This window comes from Harpia harpyja, chromosome 14 (genome assembly GCF_026419915.1).
Source record: "Harpia harpyja isolate bHarHar1 chromosome 14, bHarHar1 primary haplotype, whole genome shotgun sequence".
Taxonomy (NCBI): Eukaryota; Metazoa; Chordata; class Aves; order Accipitriformes; family Accipitridae; genus Harpia; species Harpia harpyja.
This window is the reverse complement of record NC_068953.1, coordinates 10,393,903-10,416,839: the sequence shown is the minus strand read 5'-3', so window position 1 is coordinate 10,416,839 and position 22,937 is coordinate 10,393,903. Positions and strand designations below refer to the sequence as shown.

The 22,937-nt window shown below is 38.1% G+C and overlaps 2 protein-coding genes across 5 annotated transcripts; both read right to left on the bottom strand.

Annotated features, from left to right (window-relative positions):
- Positions 1-906: 906 nt before the first annotated feature.
- LOC128150895 (fructosamine-3-kinase-like) lies at positions 907-14,906 on the bottom strand. 4 transcript variants are annotated; one of them, XM_052807620.1, is made up of 7 exons: positions 14,105-14,206; positions 8,870-9,051; positions 7,661-7,812; positions 6,231-6,322; positions 4,917-4,999; positions 3,924-4,046; positions 907-3,105 (listed from the first exon to the last, which is right to left on the bottom strand). In XM_052807620.1, exons 2-7 carry the CDS (start codon positions 9,008-9,010, stop codon positions 2,767-2,769), a joined length of 930 nt encoding a protein of 309 aa, XP_052663580.1. In that variant the 5' UTR covers positions 9,011-9,051; positions 14,105-14,206; the 3' UTR covers positions 907-2,766. The 4 variants fall into 4 exon arrangements, with proteins under 4 accessions (XP_052663580.1, XP_052663577.1, XP_052663579.1 ...); XM_052807617.1 differs by lacking the exon at positions 8,870-9,051 and having other exon boundaries at positions 14,105-14,906; XM_052807619.1 differs by lacking the exon at positions 14,105-14,206 and having other exon boundaries at positions 8,870-9,150.
- Positions 14,907-15,036: 130 nt separating this feature from the next.
- On the bottom strand, positions 15,037-22,937 carry FN3KRP (fructosamine 3 kinase related protein). Its single transcript, XM_052807622.1, has 6 exons — positions 22,769-22,937; positions 20,315-20,466; positions 18,783-18,874; positions 18,228-18,310; positions 17,712-17,834; positions 15,037-16,957 (listed from the first exon to the last, which is right to left on the bottom strand). Exons 1-6 carry the CDS (start codon positions 22,907-22,909, stop codon positions 16,619-16,621), a joined length of 930 nt encoding a protein of 309 aa, XP_052663582.1. The 5' UTR covers positions 22,910-22,937; the 3' UTR covers positions 15,037-16,618.

Genomic DNA, 22,937 nt, shown 5'->3' with positions numbered 1-22,937 from the left:
CCGGACCGGAGAGCCCGTGGCTGGCGTTTCTTCAGTCAGCTGGGAAACGCCCCTTTTCATCTCGGCCGCGGCGCAGGCTCTGCCCTGCTCTGGCCGCGTCTTTGCTAGGCCGCCGCGCACAGAGGCTCTCTCATGCCGGGAAGAACCGTCCTGAATCTGCCTCTCACGTCGTTTTGCACGGGTTGCCACAGGTGTGCGCGGAAGGCAAGTGGGTTACGCCGTTCTCCATTACCTCCTCCATTGCCTACCCTACCCACGCCAAAACATTGAATTATATGGTTAAATTCGTTACCTAAATCTCGTAAAATTCTGGCAACAAGGTTTGAATGCTGAAAGCTAAAGCTACAGCAGAAGAAAAGGGAAAGTAAGCAAGTGGGCAGGCTCAAACAAATGGCTGCCCCCTCACAGCAGTTACTATCGCTCATGCCAGATTCCTTCCCGTTAGCTTTCTCAGGAAGATACTCTGTCATATTTCAGCCCAAGACATAGCACATCTCCATCCACGCTGCTTTTCCCACACACTTTATATTTTACCAGATAACAGCACTAGTTTTCCCCTTCTCTCTTGACACATCGCCAACGCTGGGAAACTAAAGTCGGGGTCTCAAGTAGACATTGACTAAGTCACCTCAGGTTACCTTTTTACTTAATAGAAAATAAACCTGAAAGATCAGACCAGCTGACACACTAAAATGGGTGCTCAGGGTGAGAGGAGTCACCAGAGGTGCTCATTCCACTCCATTGATTATAAAGGAAATTCAGGGAGACACTTCAGTCTGGTCAGAACATTAGGACAGGTAACTTCTCTTTCCCAGGATCCAGAAACTCCATCCACACCCTCATCTTCAGGCTCAAAATCGTTAAAGCAAACTACAATCACAAAATGCAGGTACAGCAAACACCTAGTTTCTGCAAGGCAAATGTTTTATTTGAGAAGTTCACATGTACTTTCCAATGTAATACATGTATTTTTGTTAACATTAATAAATACTAGTATGCATGCACTTGGCTGTTTTCTCAGACCTGGATCTTCTAGCTATTGGCTACGATTTCAACTGTATTCTAACTCTATTATTCCACTTCTCCACTGCAATAATTGTATTAAGTGTTATAACCACACCGTGACAACTTCCCCTAATTGTAGCCCAAATTCAAAGGAAGTAAAAAATGTTAACTATTTGTATTATATTTACAGAGAATGAAATGCATTTTTTAAATCATATCAATGACAACATCTAACTTTAAACTTCATGAAATCTTTATAGCACAGCCATTTAAAGTTGGAAAAAAAGTCTAAACATATTTGAGCATTTTTGAATATAGTATTTTATGTATTAGTCATGACAACTGTCTGAAGCCTAAATATATAAGTTCGGTAATTCTTATTCAAATCCTCTGATTCACATAAGCATTCATTGGACTGCACTTACATTTACTTTCTTTACCACTTTCTTCCATTAAAAAAAACATGGATCTGCTAATGTACTCTAGCTCACATTGTATGCCAGTATCGTTGCACAGTTTTCTCCCCAAATTCTCATTGCCTATGTTTTCTGTAAAAATAAAGCAGTTAGGAATATTAAAAAACATGATAAAGCCATCTAATTTGACACTGTTCCTTCAATAATCCAGCAGTGGCAGAACAGATTAGCTTTGCCTACTGTACATTATTTTCTAAAATTGAAAATACATCAAGCACCAACCAACACAGCAGCAACAGATGCTTTCCTGTCATCAAGACACTAAGCCTCCCTCCCACCTTTTGCTCTTTGTAAAAAGGTATGTAAATGTTACTATCATAGCATAACACACTAAAATATCATACTAAAACTAAGATATGCTATTATCAATAAATCACTGTTTTATATCAATAAACATACTGCTACTTCTCTCTTATGAGTGAAGTGCATCACTCCATCTGTGACAAGTATCATACTAAAACTATGATATGTTATTATCAAACTTGCGTGGTAACAACCCACTTTCTGACCATACACTTAATTACCAAGGAACTACAGACATCCTTTTTCTGAAATACCACTGTAATTTAATTTCTCATAGCAAGAGAAAAACAAAAGCATGTAAGTAAATTACATTAAATTAAAATAAATATTAGAAATGTTATTAATTACATATGCTTGCCAAGTGCAGTCCAAAGGGCCTTGTCTACTCTTTAAATCAAAAAAGAGAATGTTTTCATTTTCAGATTCATAGAATCTGATTTAAATTTTGGATTAGGACACTTAACATGGGAAAGGAAAGACAACAGAAATATAAATGGGAAAGGGGATGGAAACAGAGACAGAAAACTAAAACATAACAAAAAAGGGAGACGTAAGGAACTAGTTACTACTTCCAGCACCACAATCCCACAACAGTAGGTCTCAGTAATGAACTGCTGATAGAGCAGCAACAGAAGCGGCAGGATGCAAACAACTTTGGAAATGCAGCAGCTATGAAGTGAGACCCTCTACGGAGAGTAAGGTTAGGCTACTGTCATGCTATTTTTCCAACCCAGTGGAGTCTTCCCAAACAATGCAATCCTTTCCTTCAGCAGGGTGTGAATCTGTGCTAGTAAACTAGTATAAGTTAAAAATTACACAATCACTCTTAACATTTAGTGAGGCTCAAAAGTGTACTAAGCCTTTTACATGTCAGGTGTTTTACCATCAACATTAATTCCTAGTTTTAGTTCCTAATTACTTCTGATAGCCAGGGGCTGTTCATTACTAAGGGACTATGTCAGAATTTCTCAAACCTACCTGCTTACTTCAGAAGCTTTCTCATTACATTTAGGGTAGATCCCCTGTACCCTGTCCCAAAATGGTTCCAGTGGTTTATGTAATTAAAGAGCTGATACAATTTGTTTCGTTTCTCAAATCCTGGAGCTTTGGGTATTTTACTGTGATAGGCAGAGAAAAAAGAGCTGCTAAACCCACCAAACATTCCAGCAATGGCCAGTTCAAATTCTGAATGGCCATAGAAGGAAGCAGGGTCAAAGATAATTGGCCCAGAGTCGTCCTCAGCCACATTTCCTGCCCACAGGTCCCCATGCAGGAGAGCAGGAACAATTTCTACATCACAGAACATTTCAGGAATCTTTAGCTGAAAAAGCATGAACAAACACATAACAATTAAAGAGTTTTGAGGAAAATATTAAATTAAATAAATCACTGTAGTATATGACTAAGCTGGTCAAATACTGCCTGTTTTCAGTCCTCATGGAGTGCTTTTGAAGTTGATGGCTACAAGCATAAACCTGAACTGTAAGCCAGTAATAAATGTTCTTGATTGTTCTTGACAAAGCTTACCAAATCATTTAATTCACAGTCTCTTATTAACATCTAGTATTAATGTATTGTTTCTAGACATGGATAGTGTTGGCTGTCACAAGAAATATAAATTTCATTTAAATGAAAAGGTTTCAGTAGCAAAAACGGCAGCAGTAAACATCTGTACCAATTAACCAGAATTAAGGAACAAATTTGTGATGTAGAGCTTGCAGAGGAATAAATTCCTGGCTGTTTCCTAAGTACTGCCTGGAGTGTGACCTGAACCACAGTCTCAGCTGTAAGCCTGGGCCAATTAAAAAAAAAAAAAAAAATCTGCCTGGACAGCAGAATCTTACCTACTTTGTAACATCAAGTTCTTAGATAGGATTTACCATCTTATTGTTATTAGCTAGATTCTAAGAAATAAATTTCAGTGCTGAACTACAGGTTTATTTTCTATTTTTCTATTAAAAAACTGAAAGAGCAACATGAATTCTTTTCAGCTGACAATGTTGCTGGACGAGCTGTGAAGCTAGTCCAGTTACTACTGTTCATTAAAAGCTATGTAAATCTCTTGTAAAACACTTTTCAAATTCCAGTGATACATATTTTCTAATATTCTAAAAATCACATTTAAGACATGGTTCATACTTTTAGCTGTGACCAAAGTTCTCTGGCTTCTCTGTCTCCATAATCTTTTTCAATCAAATCCAACTGAGCTTGGAGTCGGTGACGAATGAAGAACGAAGGCCAATCACTCTGCCATTCATTCACCTAGAAAATATGATAGAGAGGTTCGTAATAAACAATTTTAACGTATACACAGTCAGCATTAATAATACATAGATATCAAGTTAAAATGTTCAATGCTGACACAATGGCCTAGACAACATTAGTATGACCTACGCACAGTGTTATTAGAGATTTCATTGATTGTTCTTTTGGGAGTGATGCTCTCTTCCATGCTTAGGTGGGGCTGTCTTTAACATGAGATCTAGGTTGAGGTTCTGGCTGTTTCCATTCATTCAAATTTTCTTAATGTATTTTAGAGGAAGAGTTTCTGTGAGATCATTTCAGTTGTTCCATATTATATTCCAAAAATCTTTGGAAATGCAAAAGTATTCGTTCATTTTTACTGGGTAATGTGTTTCTAATTCGATGAAAAGTTGTACTTGTAGCAAAGAGTTTGAGACATTGAAAGTTCATTCGGTTAAATAGCAGAATGAAATTCTACCATGTGCAGAGCCAGCAAATGACTGATTTTTCTCTGAGAGCCCTTTCCAATGTCTTATGTGATGTGTTACATGATGAGGCTCTCTAAAAGCAGTGGATTTTGCCATTTAAGATCCATATAGTAGGGGTTTAGGAAAACAAAACCAAGACATGGTATCTGAAGGGATACTTATTTTATTAAGTATCACCAAGCTAAAGAACCACCACATAATTTCAAATTCTTATTTGATTCTCTGTGTCTACATACGTTGTAGCAAGCCACACACCTTGAATAGTGATCATATTCCCTTCACTGTCAGGTCAGAATGAAACAGTGAAAGCAGAACTGTGATCATAATGAAACAAGCTTTTGTATAAGGAATTTATAGAACCATATGAGTGCATGTTAGCTTTCACAGGCATGGAACATACCTGTGGTATATAACCACAGCAAGTGGCTGTATGGAATCCAAACTTATCCACATACTGAGACTCAGAGTGACCTGCTCCTTTACCTAAGAAACAAAAAAAAATATTGGGAGTTTTGAGATCCTTACACAGTAAAGTTTGCAAACACAGAACTAGATTTCAGAGAATAGGCATACAAAATAATTTTAAGCACTCATTTCATGGTCACAACCCTCTCTAAAGATGGAAAGAAGTCTCTTAAACTTGAAAATACTGAATGGAAATGGAGGCACAATTAGTCACGGTTAGTGACTTTTCTTTGGATAAATGAGTTGGACATTCAGAACAGAGTCCAGATACCAGATTCGCAATCTACTGTTCTGACATTTGAACATGTTGTCATTAAACTTTGCTTATTTTTGATTCATAGATTATTTGTGGCCTGCTAGTAATTTGATCTTCACTCAAAAATAATGGATTATAATATATCCAGCACTAAGTCTCAAATCTGGTCCATCCCTGAAGTCATGGGAAAGACACAGAAACAGACTGGTGGCTCACATTTTAATACCAACAACTCTAGAAAAATAATTTGTTGTATAGCTTCCTTTTTTTTTTTTTCCCCTCCCCATTTATGCCTTAATCCACTTTCCAAACAATGATGGAAGGTGTTTTCATTGAAGTCAACAGAAACTGGATCGTGACCTTACACTGCTGAATTACTTATCTCCAAAGAGCAGCAATTGTTTGTATATTTTGCTACATATTTGAGTTCAAAAATGTAATCCCCAACATCTTTAAAGGGGAACTTAATTATGTGTTTACTATCTGGGACCATATTCTGTAATAAGCTAATTGTCTAAACCAACAGTAAACAAAAAAAGAGGTTGCCTGTAAGGTCAAGAACTTTTTAGGAGATTGATGGTAGATGAGGCTGAAAGGTTTAACTGACACTGAAAAAGACAACTAGTCCAAATTTTCAGTTTGACTTATGAAACGTTGAAAGCTCTAACTATCAAAGATTAGCACTATTTTTTACTAAAATTCAGTATCTGCATAATATTATATAACAAAGTATATACAAAATGAAAAATTAAAAATAAATTAATTTAGTTTTGTCAAGGTTAAAATGATATGTTTAGAAATTATAATAGTAATTACAGCTCCTGTGTATATCACGTACATTTTACAAGTGTGGCATAGGGACAGGAGAGACATATCTCCTGAAACAGTGTCCCAGTATTGAATTTACTTATCATTAAAATTATAATGCAATATTGTACCACAGCCAAATGAATTACTTCATTTTTGGTTTAATACATGATATCAATACTCTACCAATTGTGTTTCCCTCCTTTCTCAATTTCTCTCCAAGTTTCTGGTTATAAAGATGAAGATCTGCTATCTGCTCTCCAAGCTTTGAAGAATATCTGTAGGATCAAAAAACAAAACAAAACTGAAAAAAGACAAGTGAATGAAATATTACAGGGAAAAAAGAATCTCAATTAAATATGACCAAGTATATTTTTGGCAAATATAGAACCTTAATCAACTTCTCAAGTATGTAACAGGGAGCAAATGACTAGACAACAACTCTGAAGGAATGGGTTGTAACAGATGATAAAAAGAACGTAAGTCAATGCTCTTGCAAGAAAGGTAAACAGAACACAAGGTTGTATAAACAGTAGCGTAGAGTGCAGAAGGATCAAGCAATCCTCCTTATCAGCTCCACATTAGTAAGCAGAGAATAGAACATGGTATCTACTTTTGGGCCTCATACTTTGAGATCAGCTGAACAGCAATAAGAATAATAAGTCTAAAAAGAAGCCATAGGCAAGGATTGAGTTGAGATTGCTTAATGCAGAAGACAGACAACTAAAAAACAGTTAAAATATTGCACAGATATCTGAACAGGAACTGCAAGGATGGAAACTAATCTCTTCTCCATGTCCAGAATGGGTAGGAAATAATGGGTTTAAAATTGCAGCCAAGAGGACTGAGGTTAGACATTAGAAAAATCTTTCCTAGGAACAGTGGGATGGATTGGAATGGACTGTTTGGGGAGGCTGTGGAATTGTCATTATTCTCCCAATAAAAATAGATAGGTTGGACAAACTGCCAGAAGAGCCACAGGCATTACTCTGTTCCCATAGAGGCCCGGAATGAAGCAGTTAACTCCTGAAAGCCTATGTTCAGGAGCCTATGACTCCTGAATTCCATATTCAGGTTGGTTGATGGATGAAATGGAACTTAATGTTATCCATCTATTTAGTTCTTCCTCAACCTAGTGCCTTTGACCTTGTTGATTGACTTCAATCATACTTGAAGATTATACTTAGAGAAGCAGACGTTTCAAAGACATAAGAAGCCTACAAGTTTAAAGAAAACTGACAGGCTGGGAAAGGAAACTCAAATGAAAAATCTCATGAGGGAAAGATGGGCTAAACTCAGCCATTATCACATTCACTTTAGTAGCATCTCAGCACATGTGGACCAGCATACAAAGCTCTAGGCTAGCAATAGCATGCCATTTCTATTGCAGGTAGAGGGTCAGAGAAGAGCAAAATATGTGGAAGGAGTGTATACACACACATATAGATGCATATATGTATTTTTTTAATATGTACACATACAAACAAACATGGATCTTGACAGATACAAGCTCTATCTCTGAGAGAATAGAGAGGTTCTTCTCAAAGTTTTCTGACTGACTGTAAGATAAGAAAATATGCCCTAAAACATAGTAAAGAAGAGATGTACAGACATACTTGTTGAGGTGCTTCATCTTTAGGTACTCCATGACAAACATTGCTCCTCCTCCAGGTAGGTCAATTATTTTAATGGGCTGAGGCACTCTCACAATATTGGTTTTCTGAATAGCTTCCAAACTTGCCATTTCCCCTTCAAACATTTTTCTAGCCTGTCAAGGAATAAGAATATCCTTAGGCTAAACTATGGATGTCTGCAACAAGTATTTTGGAAAAAAACAGCCTTGTTTACAAAGTTACAAGGAGTTAATTCATCTTGATAAAAGAATGTAGCTGCAGCAAGGTTTCAGTCCACACAGGGAGACTCGAGTACCTTAATTCCAACTTCTTTTTTTCCCAAATTCATTCCAGGGTAGTAGGATATGTCACATTTCACCATGATTTCCAGCTGCTTATGGAGATACCAAACTACACAGCTGTAACAATAAGGATAATACCCAAGACCTCCTCCTTCAAAACCACAGAAGACCACTACTAAATGAAGTAAAAGATTGAATCCTTAAACTGGTTTTCCTTTCCATGCAGGTCAATGGCCACCAGATGGAGACGACGGTAAATATGAAGCCTGTATTCTGCATTTTTGAAGTAAAGATGCTGTTCTTCACAGCAGTTTTAGGTTGTGTTTGACACTGATAAAGCAAATTTCCGATGCACTGTGGTGTTACAAAAAGCAATTGAGTATTCATTTAGTAATAGAAAAGTCAAGAGCTTGGCCTGAAAAATTGCAAGAATCTTACTCCCAGAAATACAAAATGCAATGGGGAAGTTTGAAACCTCTGTAGCTTTAAAAATAATACATGAGTTTTAGCACTGGCACCCTGTTTCCTCCTTCCCTCCCTCCCACTATTCTGTCCTCCCAACTGAAACATGAAAAGGAATGCAGTGAATGCAAATTCGGCTTTAGGCTTTTCCAAACTCTGAGTACTACAATAACAGCTCTGTACTCAACCCCCTTTTTACATACTGTAATGCTAATTCCTGTTGAGGGTTATCACATTGCATTACACTTCATTTTGCATGAGCCAAACCTCCTACATTAATACTTGATATAAAATAGACTACAGCTTTTAAAAGAAAACTGAAAGGAAAACTGCATTAGAAGTCAGCCTGAAAATGCAGAACTCGAAATTATTAACAATTGGGTGCTTTTAAAATAAAAAGCTCTCTACATGCAATAATATTAGTAGATAAATATCTGCTAGCATTAACCTGAGGTTTGTGGTTGATTTTAACAAATACTCGTCCACTGTCTGTTTCATAACCTTGGCTTTGGCTAATATATCCTCCTCCCGAGCTTCCAAACGCCTTCAGAAGGGAAGTTTTCAATTCTGTTTTCAGGATTTTTTCCATGGTAATTTCCAGGCTGCTGCAGCTGCTTTCAGCTAAATCCACTGCAAAACAAGATTAAAGGTTTGGGTCCTTCTTTCACTGTCACTGTGCTATGAGGTAAAGGGCCACCCACCAAATAAAAAAAAGAAAAATAGCAGCCAAAAAAAAAAAAAAAAAGCAAATCCAGAGATGTTTCAAAATGCTTTGTTTCCCATAGGTTTTTGTAGCTATACATGAAAAATAAAAATCTTTAGGAATATTTGCTAGAATAAAACTGAGAGGTGTGTCCTGGGTCCTCTCTCAACTGTGCTGAGAGCTGCTGGTATTTGTAGTTTGGACCCGTTTTTCTTTTTTAAGCTCTGCGACCGCATTGTAGAAGCGGTCATTTTTAAACCAATCCACTAGAGGGAGTCTAAGTACAACAATACAAATTGCGCACATGAGTTGTATTGTAGTTATTTACCATACGAAAAACAATGTCGCAGTCCATAAGGATGAAATTAAATCATGCTGCTGACCATAAGTCAGCCACCAGAAATATGTGGAAAGGTTGGTGGTTTTTTTCTCTGTTTGTAGTTGCTTTGTGTGGACTGGAGTTCTGTTGTCATCACTGAGACCTTTAGAACGCTTTCCCTTCTTGGGACATAATTGGATCTCTTGTAAGAGACAGTCAAAAGATTTTTATTGCCTGAAAGTGCCCTCCAGTCAGTGAGATAGTAGGGTGCTCAGGGCTGGACATTATAAAGTGAAAATTCATAGTAAAAGCATCAAGTTGGTAATAAATTTAGGATACTGTTCCTATATGCTTCTCCAGATTTAACATGATCTTTAGGATGTTATTTCACCTTTTTATCTCCTTTCACAATCTGACACACAGAAAGAAGATCCCTTGGGTACTGCTGAACTTAATCACTTCATACTTGCAAAGCGCACTGACGCCCTCAGGTATAAAGTGTTAAGCCTTTAAAACATGTTATCATAACCCAGATCCTACAATATTTGTTTTAATAATGTCTGTATAAAGATAACATATTTGGTTAGGTGGCCATGACCAACTGCTAGCACATTACAATCTGTGGAAAAGGCTGCAGTTCTTGTTCTCACTTGGAGCAGCAATGCCTACCATCTCCCCAGGGAATTTCTGGGTTTTGTTGCCACTGTTGCACTGTGCTTTCATGCATTTATCTCTCTTTTCACTACTATTTGTTTGCATTGATTCATATAAGCCATTTGGTTTTGACAGAGAAAGCAATGATTACTGGACAAATACTAGCTTCATTTAGGTAGGCTTTTCACTACATTCACAGATGGTTCCAGTCCTACATGGAGTGAAAAATACTGGTATAGTACAAGTTATTTCTCAAACAAGTATTTTTCAGAACATAGCTCCTTACGGTACACAGAGGAGCTGGAACATAGCAGACCTCAAAGGGACAAACTGGCTAAGGAGGAACTTTTCTAACATCCAGATTTATCTAAGCAGGACATTGCTTATAGAGTAAGAGCACAAGCTGGAAAAGTGCAGCTCATGACCTGGAATCGGAAACAGTGATTCAAATACAGAAGAGTATTCAAGAACAGCAAGAAGCCCCATTCAAGGTTACGTATCATGGTTGGACATTTGCATTGTATGTCTGAAGTAACCACTGACTGCTTTGGCAATCCTTCTACAAAGTCCAGCTGTAATATTTTATAACCGTCTGTCGTGGCTTAACCCCAGCCAGCAACTAAGCGCCACTCACTCCTCCCTGCTCCCAGTGGGATGGGGAGGAGAATTGGGAAAAAAAGTAAAACATGTGGGTTGAGATAAGAACAGCTTAATAACTAAAATTACAATAAAATAATAATAATACAAATATAATAACAATAATAATTGTAATGAAAAGGAATATAACAAAAAGAGAGAAATTAGACCCAAGAAAAGACAAGTGATGCACAATGCAATTGGCTCACCGCCCGCTGACCAATGCCCAAGCAGCGATCCACCCCCTCAGCCAACTCCCCCCAGTTTATATACTGAGCATGATGTTCTATGGTGTAGAATATCCCTTTGGCTAGTTCGGGTCAGCTGTCCTGGCCATGCTCCCTCCCAGCTTCTTGTGCACCTGCTTGCTCGCAGAGCATGGGAAGCTGAAAAATCCTTAAGTTAGGATAAGTGCTACTTAACAACAACTAAAACATCAGTGTGTTATCAACATTATTCTCACACTAAATCCAAAACACACTGTACCAGCTACTAGGAAGAAAATTAACTCTATCCCAGCTGAAACCAGGACACCATCACATCACTGATATACTAACTGTAAAATAGATTATTCACAAAATAGAGCTACAGAAAGTAATGCTGGGGAGAGGTAGAGAAGAGTCTGCACTTACTGTAGGAGTCTTAAATATTTTGTCCATACACTCCCATGGAGCATTTCTGCCTAGAAAGCGAGCCACAGCTACTAAAGCAAACAACTGTGCCTGGACCAAATAAAGCTTGAAGCGTAAGTGCTCAGCATGTACATTAAATCACAGTAAACCAGTGCACATGCACTCAAAACAACTTGATTATACCTGTACATCTTGGACAGTTTGAGGCAGTTAGTTAATATGACTCATCTGACTGATTTATATAGTGAAAATGCCAAGCAATTTGAACTTCAGGATGTATGAAGCCCTGAAAAGTACCCTACTATTAGAACAATGTTCTCCAACTACTGAAAGGAGGGAATCATACCCTTGGTTGCAATGGAGCACCTGGGGAAAGGATTAAAGTTTTTTGGCAATAAAATAAATTAAAATGAGCAGGTACCCTTATTTCTGCATAGCACAAGATACCCTAATTCATTTTTCTATTAACCTGTTAAGGAAAAAAAAACCCAAAAGCCCCTCAAAAGCAAAACAAACAATATTACTACTGAACCCAAAATTTTTGCAGTCTAGTAGGCCATGGATTTCTGTCCTACAATTACCAGTGAAGATACCAATAGTTACTGACTGTAACACTTCTTTCAGCATTCTGGCATTTTATTTTTGGTTAAACCAGAAACAGGACTGTGTTAATCCAAATATATTGCATCACTGACACAGTAGCCAAGAGATAGGAAAGCCTTCTGTTTGCTTCCACATTGCATTGATATTTAATTAGTAATGCACAGGTGAAAGGCCTGCTTTCCTAACATTTTTGTTCACATTGTTTCCAGTCAAGCAACTTCGAACAATATCATTTCAAACACTGGAAGTAAAACAACTCAAATGCATCCCAGATGGGCTCAAAGGAATAGAGTGCTTGAAAAACCCACGTCAATGAATCCTCCTACCACAAACAATTCAGCACCATGGCCAGGTCACAAAGGAAAATATTAATTGCATCAGTGAGATGTGAGAAGATGGTGAGGAATTACAAAGGACTATTTATGTGAGTGTTGTTGGGCTCCTGGTTTGAGTCCTATCCTCAGGGTTATGTTTATAGTGGAGTTTGTAACTGTTTCGTTTCCCAGCTCTTTTCTTCTTGTTTTGCTCACAAATGCTTCTATTTGTTTTCAAAGACTGTCCAGAAGACAGATATCCCCATGCATACCAATGAAGAAAAAGATTGTTCACTTCTCCTTTGGGAGTAACAGTATCTAAAGAATCACAGTAAAACAAAGAAGCTGTATGGAACAGTGTAAGCCAAGAGCAAGAAAAGACTTTCCATCATAAAAACCTCCCTGCCTTTGACAGAAGTTATAGTTTCTCAGTAAAGAACTATCCAAGGACAAATAATTCAGAGCTCCTTTAATCCTATAGATCTGATCTTCAGCATAACTGCACAGGCTGTAGCTCTGTATATAATATCAACCATGTCTTGGGAGATTTTAGTGAATTCTTTTGAGATTTCATTTTAAAATGTGTTGAAAAGTAATTTAATATTATTTTACAAAGAAAAATAATAAAGCTATTGTGATTCTGGTGTGGCTTAGTTACCAGAAATACACTTTCCCATTACATCTTTTGTCACAATCAGTGCCTACTGTACGAGCTATTATATACCACTTCCCACCTGCTTTCACTTCTGCTAGAACAGTCCAGCATCAGTTAAAATCACCAGATGTATTTTGGAACAGCAGTGAAGATGAAAAGCAGGAAAACAGTGCTAGAGTGCAACATTCATATCTGCAGGCAGTTTTTGCAGATGGCAGCAGTCCATGAGAATGAAAACAACAACAACAACAACAAAAAAATCACACTGAAATGCAGGGTACATAAGAACTATAAGCAATTCAGCAAAAATACAGATTCTTGCAGAGAGGTTCAAACTGGATGTATTTTCACAATTAGGACAGTCAAGCCCATAGAGGCTGTGCAGCCTCCATCCTTGGACAGTTTCAAGACCAGACAAAGACCTAAGTAACCTGGCCTGTCCTCATAGCTCATCCTGCTTTAAGCAGGAGATTGAACTAAGTGACCCCCTGAGGTCTGTCCCAACCTGAATTTTACTATGATCCTAACCATTGAGTCCAGATTTCCAAGTCTCCCTTCCCCTAGCTCCTCTCCAAGGCAGAAGCTGATGTTATTAAAATTACGCATAATCATATCCCAACCCACTAATTAATTCTCTAAGGAATTAATTTCAAAATTTAGTTTAAGAAAAAAGATATAGAGAGATCTGGTTTTCAAAATATTAAAAATAAATGCCTTGAGATGCTTTAGTCTACATATGCCACACATATATTGTGATCCATCTTGAGAAAAGACTTAGAAACATCATGATAGGATATTACAATTTTTTACAATATACAAATACGTGAACGCTGTATATTTAAGAAAAATTCAGTGGTTCTTTAATCCTTTTTCCTTGTCCAAACAAGAATGGAAAGTCAGCAAAATTATAATACAGAACCAGGAAATACAGAATGAGAGCATGGGTACAAGGAAACACGCTCGCCAGATTTAGAATGTACGGAGGGAGCCAAGAGGGAGGAATATATGAGAAGGAAAAGCAGAACACATTAGCTTTAAACTGTAAGAGAAAGAGATAAAGAATACCAAAGGCATGCCTAGAACACACAATGCAACAAAATGATCAAAGAGGAGAATTCTAAGAGCAGTGCAGAACTACACAACACGTAAGTGAAAAACAAAAATTACCTTATAGAACTGCAGCAATTTCTCCTTAAGGGTCCACCAGCAGCCTGCCTTCAGAAGGGAAGAGTTCATCCCCTTCTCCATTCCCTGCTTCAACTGCTGTCTACAAGAACTCAAAACCAAGGGATCCATGGTACAGTAGAGCTCACCGTTACATTCCATTTGTATTCCTCCCTACACCCCTTCCATTTTTAATTGCAGCACCAAATAGCTTTGAAAAAGTGAGCATAATATCCCTTAAATTGAAGCTCTAAATACAATTGTTTCTATCTACCTAACTTGCATAACAACACAATTTTCATTCAATCACAAAAATATTTTGATTCAGTTCTATTAGGAAAAGGTGATCTTTAAAGACTTACCGTTGATCACTCAAGTCTATGACTGACTGACAGAAAATCCACCTTTATCTCACTTTTTCACTTTCTAATGATAAAAAAGTATTTAGGTATTTTAGCAAAATAAACATGCTGATTTGTTGAAGATTTGCAACAGAATGACCTTGTTAAATAACATCTAACTTTATTATGATCGCATATGGAAATAAACAGTTAAGGGATCTAACCAGATTGACTGCTGGCTAAAATTCCACAGCATTTCTTCAATCAGCTGCACTACGTGGCGTTAAGTTTGGGTGAATGGCATAAGGATATGGGCACGGACATAACATTCCATCAACAACATCCAAACAGCTGGTACAACACAAATTTTGAAGGCACAGATAGGACATCAAATGATACTGTAACTGAACAGCATGTAAATTTTATTCAGTGACACACTGCTCCAGATCAAAATCCGTGACCATGTTCCCATCAACATCTTTGATGACCATAATTGTCTAACGAACTAGGGACCTTTAACAGGTTAGAGCAAGTAGCTCCCAAGAATGAATGCAAGCTGTAAAGTTTTAATTCAGAGAACAGAGACAACAATAATCAACTGGGAAACTTTTTATTTAAGCAACAAGGTAAAAGTAAAAGCTATTCTACCAAGCAAGGCTTTAAAACTTTTTGTAGCAAAAGTTAAACAGCCAGTGAGAAGAGTAGTAGAATTAAGGAGAAAGCTATATCAAGTGATAAGTCTTCTCTAAACTTGCTTCCAATTTGTATAAATAACTGCAAAACCAGCAACTAAAAACCCCTCAGTAACGTGCCAATATCCAGTGAAAAACATTTTTAATTAATTGAAGTCATTCCCAAACACTCAAAATGCATGTTAGGAATCGTGCATCTCTCTCACCTACCTGGTACACTTGCACTGAAATATCATTACCAGCCTACATCAAAAAGAGTACAATTTTAGTATTACCATCTTGCAGGTACAAGAAATAGCTACTCTGCAAAGCTATCCTTAAAGAACTTCTGACAGTCAGGTAGAGCTGCTGTTTTGTGAGTTACATTTTAACTTCCTTTGGTTTCATGCCTCTTATCCCAAGAGCTACAAAGTGCACTTAGTGGGGACTGAAGAAAGATGTTAGCTTATGGCACCTGTAATCTAAACTACAGAAAATTTATGTGAAGCCTGTACCATGACCAGATGGCATTATCCTATGGGCAATGACAACAGTCAAAAAGTACATCCTCTGTTTCTATTAGTGAGAGAGTACATCTTCACAGGATGTGTACACGTAAAGTGTCTTACCTGAAAAGAATGCACACTATTGGACAAAAGCATAATCCGAAAGAGAAGAGCACGCTAGTTCAGGTGAAAACAAAATTGCTGTAGATAAGAGCCCACTGACTGGCAAGCACAGAACAGCCTACAAGAATGCCATGAGGCACCAAAATGCACATGCCAGAAAAAATTATAAGCATTTTCACACAGCTCTGTAACAGAACAGGAAGCAGTCTTCATCCAATAGAATCACATTAGCATAATGAATAACAAGTCCAAATCATTTTTCACAGTTCCCATTATATAATTTTCTTGTTCACTTTCAAAATATTTTGTTAACATTGTTCTCATGCACATAACTGGACATGAAGAGCTGAAAGAGTCTGAGCAATCTATCATAAAGGTGGGGGGGAACAGCAAAAAGCAATGAGCAACTTTTTTAGCCACCTCCTCAGTAACTGAGAAAAGCAATTTTCCATTTCACAAACACTTCTCTAATGTCTTCCACTAGAGTGCAAATACAAACCCTGGTATTTCTCTACTCTGAAGCACAATTGGTCCCTAAAAAAGAACTTCTTCCAAATCATTTACACGTGAGTGCTTGATTTGCATTACCTTGCCTAGTCTCAAGCATACAATGCTTTCTTGACACTGACAGATCTTTTGTGCAACTGAATAAATTCCTTCCTTAGATACTTCCCTCATAAAAGTTACTCCCAACTATCCTAAAAAGGGACAACTATGTTACACTTGGTATTCAGCAGGACTCACTGATTCTAGGTCTTTAACTGTGCAACAAGGTCAAGGGTCTTGTAGCTTTTTTAACATTACTACTGCTGTAGTTGCACCGCCAAGTATGGGGTTTTCCAAGCAACATAGGAAGTATTCTGCTTAAGCAGCAAGTCACTTTATAAGGTTTCTCATAATGTTCAGAGAAGACCCTCTGTACCCTGTACCAAAATGGTTCCAATGGTTCATGTAGTGAAAAAGCTGATAAAGCTTTAGGCGTTTCTCAAACCCTGCAGCTTTGGGGATTTTACTGTGATAAGCAGAGTAAAAAGAACTGCTGAAGCCACCAAACATCCCAGCTATTGCAAGCTCATACTCTGAATGGCCGTAGAAAGAAGCAGGATCGAAGATAATTGGACCAGAATCATCCTCAGCTACATTTCCTCCCCAGAGATCTCCATGCAGGAGAGCAGGAACAATTTCTACATCACAGAACAAACTGGGTATCTTCAGCTGCAGGGGGAAAAAAGCAAGACATGTAAGTACTACATTTTAAGGTGAATGATTGTAGAGTTTTATCTGCATACATGCAGAGCATGAATTGAAACTTCTTAAAAGCTAGTTAAAAAAAAAAAAACACAACTTGAAACAGCATAAGACCTAGTGAACAGAGATACTGAGAAAATCAAGAGGATTTCTATTTTTCATAAAAGCCAATAGCTGAAGAATAGTCATCCAAATGTTTTTTAGCAAGTAAATAAAAAAAGTAAGACTGCATTCAGTGCTGCAATATTGACCAGTTTTAATAACATCAACAACCACCCACTTCATCATTAGAAGGCTCAGGGATCTCACACCAACCTTGAAGAGATTTCTACAAAGTAGCACCCAAATAGCTAATACTGCAGTACTTAATCAGATACAAACCGTAAATGAATAGATAATGTGCAGAACAGTACTGCTTATATACATTTCTTATCATGACCATGTTACAGGGAATGAGAAATGTGAACTTGATCTAGTATTTCCCAAACAGTAAGGCAAAGTGCTATTTGGCACACATTCACTTTGGAATATTAGCATAGGGTGATGTGGCAAAAGCCATTAAACCTTACAATAAGGGGCATTTTAATCCCTAAAAGCTGGAGTCTCTTACCAAGAGAACCTGGAGCATACCAACAAACAGGAATTTTGTTTTATGAAAAGAAAATCTAAACAACTGATACCTAGCTATCACTACAATGAGAACCGAGAGAACTTCTCCTACCTGAAGTTGTGCCCAAAGTTCTCTTGCCTCCCTGTCTCCTGAATTCTTTTCGATCATGTCCATCTGGGGCTGGATTCTTTGCTTGGCAAAGAAAGTCACCCAGTCATTCTGCCAGTCATTCACCTGAAGGAACAGGATTGCAGATGTCAGTTCTGCACCATGCAAAAGACAAATTTTCTTCTTTTTCAAATAAAACTTTGGAGGATTATACAGCCTTTGTGCTGATACCATCCAGGACAGTAAATGCTACCACTTAATAGAGTATTATCTTAAAATTAATCTTAAATTATCTTAAAATTAGGGGAATAAATAATTTTCTCTAAGCGATAAAACCCAAGAATTTGAAGAGCTATGAATGTCCAATGCAGCTGGAAGTGCTGTCCAAAGCACTACTTTCCTTTAGCAGGCTCCACAGAAATAAATTAATTTCCATTATGATAATTTTGGCCCTTTGTGTCACTGAAGGGAAAATAAGATAAACTTAAAATTCTATCAGTCTGATGAAGTACAACCTACCTGTGGAAGATAGCCACAGCAGGTAACTGTATGAAAGCCAAATTGATCCACAAACTGGACTTCCATTTGCCCTTGACCTTTACCTTTCAAACCAAAGACAAAAATCCAATACTAATGACAAGATTCTAAGTATCTACATTGCAAACGGACCTTAAAAACTACACAAGGGTACAATGCTGCTTCTACTGAGAATAAAAAAAATTGCACCTTAATACTCTTTTTGTTACAATGGTTGTTACTGTTGGGTTTTAAGTTTAAAGCCTGATGTAAAGCAGCTATATTATAACCTTCATAATCATATTTTGAGGTAGCATATGTCCTCTGATACCATCTCCTTGAAGAAACTGTGGTTTGGGATCCCAAGGGTCCCAAATAAATGTTTTGCTTACAGAGATCCAAACAGAAGACCCCCCGCCTGGGGGTTTTGTCCAAATCTATTTTCATAGTATCTTTAGTAAAAGAAGACAAACTTATCCTGAAATAACAAAAGCTATTTTAACCATTTTGTATATTATTATTAACTAGGTTAAATATGCAAACAGCTGTGTACGGTACCAACTGTGCTCTCTTCTTTCTTCAGCTTCTCTCCAAGTTGCTGGTTATGAAGGTGGAGATCAGCCAGTTGTGTTCCAAGCTTTGCTGAATGTCTAAGAAACAAAAGCATTCTTAGCAACACCGACACATGAATGAATCCAGTTCTTGGTATTCCAGGAATTAATTGAAAAGATTTATCAAGCAAGTAAAAGAAGTTCTGCATCTCTAACAAAGTACATTTTCAAAATATTCCTGTTATAAACACCTCCTCTTTCTATAAAGATTATGTATTAACATAGAACAAGATGTACTTACATGGTGGTTTCTGACAACACTATTAAAAGTGAAAGTGAGCAGCAATCATAAATTTAATAACAATGAGAAACCATCAACTCTAATTTCTGTGTGATATCACTTCTACATGAATTTTCAGTATGATATCTGTAAGAAAAGCATAACAACATGTTATGCCTTTTTTTTTTTTTTTTTTTGGCAAATTGTCTTTGGAAAATAGAGCCAAACAAGACTCATCCTCTTGCTTATATCTCTGTCTCTCTGTCTTTGGCTTCTCCTCTCTAAAAGGCCTAGAAGATGGAAGAGTCAGGTGGGGCTTATTATTTATCTATTTTTAATAAAAGCTTATCCTCTACACAGTTCAGAAAACTCTTGCAGTAATTACAAACAACTCTTGCAGCTAGCTGCCTCCCATGTTAACAAAAGTATATTCCTCTTCCTGTCTTTGACCTCTCACATCTTTCCCCGTTCTCAAGGCACTGTCATTTAAGGCAAAGTTATTTCTTCATTTTGTTCCTGTTAACACAGATTGTAGCTATCCCCTGAAATTTGTATGCCAAATGTTGCATTTGCACACTTTTCATCTCAATCGGCCCAAACACAACAGGATTTCTCCTCTTTCTCTTGGAGCTCTTCATGATTTAGAAATTCTGCAGACGAGCAGGATGAGGGATAAGACCTGAAGCTGGCTGCAGAATTTCTGAGACTGGGATGAGAAATTGGTCATGCCCACCTCCCTAATGGAACCAGACAGAAGTATTCATCATATTTTAATTTACTTAAGCGTTTGCCACAGAGGAGGGCCAAAAGTTTGAAACTATCAGAATCAAGGTGAGGGTTGTAAAAATACTGAAATTAGGATGCATTCATTTGGGGAAATGCCTCTGCCTAATTTCTTGACTAGCAATATTAAACATTGGTTCTTATACCAAAGGCAAGTACAGATAAAACAAAACAGGTGATCAGGTAGGTAATTCTCCTGACTGTAAAAAGGAACCTTACTGTAAAAATCACTAATTACTTACAAAAACCCAAACAAACCCAAAACTAAAGAAAAACCACACTCACTTCTTGATGTATGACCTATCTGCTAGGTGAAGAATTATTAAGTATTTTACACAGTTCTCAGCTGTGTAACTTCCCAAATGAATCTTGACTTGCTTTAAAAAAAAAAATTTCCTCTCCGAAAACAAGTGATTTAATTGTCATAATAGTCAAAATTTCTGGCTAAAGGAAGCAAGGATAGTACTGTGTTTTACCTGTTTAAGCCTCTCATTTCCAAATGTTCCATCACAAACAGAGTATTGCCCCCAGGCAGGTCTATAACTTTGATGGGTTTAGGCACTTTTATTGTCTGCGTTTTCAAGATGGCTTCCAAACTTGCCATTTCTCCCTCAAACATTCGTCTAGCCTGTCAAATATTAAAGGAAAGCATTAGTCTCTATGATCACCAGTCCCAGGTAAACAAAGCTCTTTCACAAAACCAATTAAGGCTGTAAATGTTAAATAAAAACATTGGAGCAAGTGGTTACTGCACGTACAAGACACAGATAGATCCACACCATCAGACTTGACAGTAATTTTACAATTACAGAAATTTCACTTCATAAACCGACTCCGTGGAAGTGACTTAGGTTCTAGCATTCTCTGTAATTGTAAAAATAACTTAGAAAGTCTGTTTACAATTGAAGGAGTGCAAACTGCATATATGTAAAATGTAAGCAATATTTTATTAATGGATTATGCAGCAAACGTCTAGAAAGCTATGTGCAATATACATCATCAGTTGAGAGACTAGAAGAATGGTGCTCACATTCATAGTCTTCATGACTTCCTTAACACAGATTGCTTAGTAATAGAGCCGATCTTCAAAATAACTAATTGGCAGTCACAGAATGATTTTCCCTGGCCTATTTCTTTTGCCTCATGGGGGGAAAAAAAAACAAAAAGAATATCAATGATAGCAGCCAAATGCCCCTTACCACACTTGCACACAGAAGCCCTTAGAACCCAAGCCACTACCAACTGCTTTTGCTTTGATGACATTCTGAGTTTAGGACCTATTTCTGCAACTGATGTCCATATTGAGTAAAATCTGTTCTCTTCAGTTGCTCCACTGACATCAGTGACACTAGCCACATGAAGAAATGCTACTCTAGAAGAGTTAGGCAGAGATTGCAGGAAAAGGGTACTTGGGAAACCTATGGTATCTGCTAAAAGCAAAAGCAAGGAAACATAATCAATAAAATAGAAACAGAATACTAGCCCTTTAGTACTGATACAAGAAACATGGTCAAAGCACAATTTGCAATACACATTGACTAAAAATTCCAAAGCCTACAGGAGATCAAGAATGAAGAACTGCTCAGTTACTGAGCTATAGCTTTGTTCAGAAGTAATCGTAAATACCGTATCTCTAAAGCACCGTATTAGGTTAAAGTCAGCTGTTAACTTTAATAGAGTAAAACCCACAGTGTTTTCTAAAGGAACTGCTGATATACACCCACTGCTGCACACACAGCACAGCATTATAATACAGTTTGGCAACGTTTGCTTTAATCAGCACTCAGAATCCACACACATGCAAAAGCATAGAAAACGAAATGATTACTGAATAGAAAATCTATCCAGATCTTTTTTTCTAAGCCCTATCTTCTAGCTAGCTGGATTGTATACTTAAATACACATTAAACAAAGGCCTAAGTGGAAGGCTATGTTGCTATCAATTCATACTACTTTCAGTCTAATGTAAAGCAGGATAACCTTTCCGTATTTTCCCATGTTACCACCTCAGTGCATGCATCCAGCTGCCTGATAGGATCAGAAAGCGCAACAGATTTGGAATAGATATAGTTGCATACATTTGTTTGCTATTAAAGGCAAATACAAGTTCTGACTTCTGTTCTTCCACTGAAGCTATTCATTTGACAGACAAGTGCATAGAGTACCTTTACAGTAAATTCCACCTGATCTCTGCTTTTGCAAATAAGGATGCCATACAGGTATGCTGCATTATACTTATCTCTATCAAATGCAGATATCTACTTTCTACGGTAGCTGGTACCAGGTATTGAAAGAACAAAGCAGAAAATCTTGAACAACAGTTGTGGAAAATATCATTTATTGAGAAAAGCTCCTTCTTATGTGCAGGGAATTACTGGTTTCATTACAACAAAGAAAGAGGCATACCCTCAGTAGATAATTTTATACCTTCCAGGCTGCTCCAGACACCTTCACAGCACATGCAGCCACAGTGATACCACCATTACCCCAGCCATAACTGACAATAGCATACCACTGCACTGCATGCCCTAGACAAATAATACTGATACCGCAACAGCATCCCACCACAAATGCTGCTTCCCATCCCAGTGCCTACCCCCACCGCAGCCTCCCCATCCCCGGGCACCCCCGCCACAAACCGGGCCCCAGACCCACAGCAGCTGCCAGCCAGAGTCTCACAGGGCAGAAGCTGCCACACGAACCCGACCTCTAACCCCGGCAGCAGGCCACCTCCCTGACACCGGCAGTCGAAATTTTACTGCCTGAGGCCAGCTGGCAAACCTCAATCCATCAAGAAGAGGCCGGGACCGGCTGAGGCCAGCCCGCCTCCCATCTCCTCAGCACGACCACCCTCACAGCTGCCTCCTCTCCCCGTCCCACACCGGGGCCCGCCACACGCACCCTACCCTCAACCCCTACCCCCCCCACACCTCCGCCTTGGAGTTGCTCTTCACGTACACCCGGCCGCGGTCCGTGTCGTAGCTCTGGCCCTGGCTGATGCAGCCGCCCCCCAAGTACCCGGTCGGCCGGAGCACCGCGGTGCCCAGCTCCCGCCTCAGCGCGTCCTCCATGCTGCCTGCTGGCGCCAACACGGCACTG

What these genes read in the sequence shown, in the direction of transcription:
- LOC128150895 (XM_052807617.1), bottom strand. Translation starts at nt 14,263, where the DNA reads ATGGAATGTAACGGTGAGCTCTACTGTACCATGGATCCCTTGGTTTTG. An exon ending in AAGATGAAGCACCTCAACAA is followed by an intron (nt 6,323 to 7,660) that starts GTATGTCTGTAC and finishes TTGATCCTACAG; the next exon opens with ATATTCTTCAAAGCTTGGAG. An exon ending in AACTTTGGTCACAGCTAAAA is followed by an intron (nt 3,106 to 3,923) that starts GTATGAACCATG and finishes ATGCTTTTTCAG; the next exon opens with CTAAAGATTCCTGAAATGTT.
- FN3KRP (XM_052807622.1), bottom strand. Translation starts at nt 22,909, where the DNA reads ATGGAGGACGCGCTGAGGCGGGAGCTGGGCACCGCGGTGCTCCGGCCG. An exon ending in GAAATGAGAGGCTTAAACAG is followed by an intron (nt 18,875 to 20,314) that starts GTAAAACACAGT and finishes TTTGTTTCTTAG; the next exon opens with ACATTCAGCAAAGCTTGGAA. An exon ending in GAAAGAAGAGAGCACAGTTG is followed by an intron (nt 18,311 to 18,782) that starts GTACCGTACACA and finishes TTGGTTTGAAAG; the next exon opens with GTAAAGGTCAAGGGCAAATG.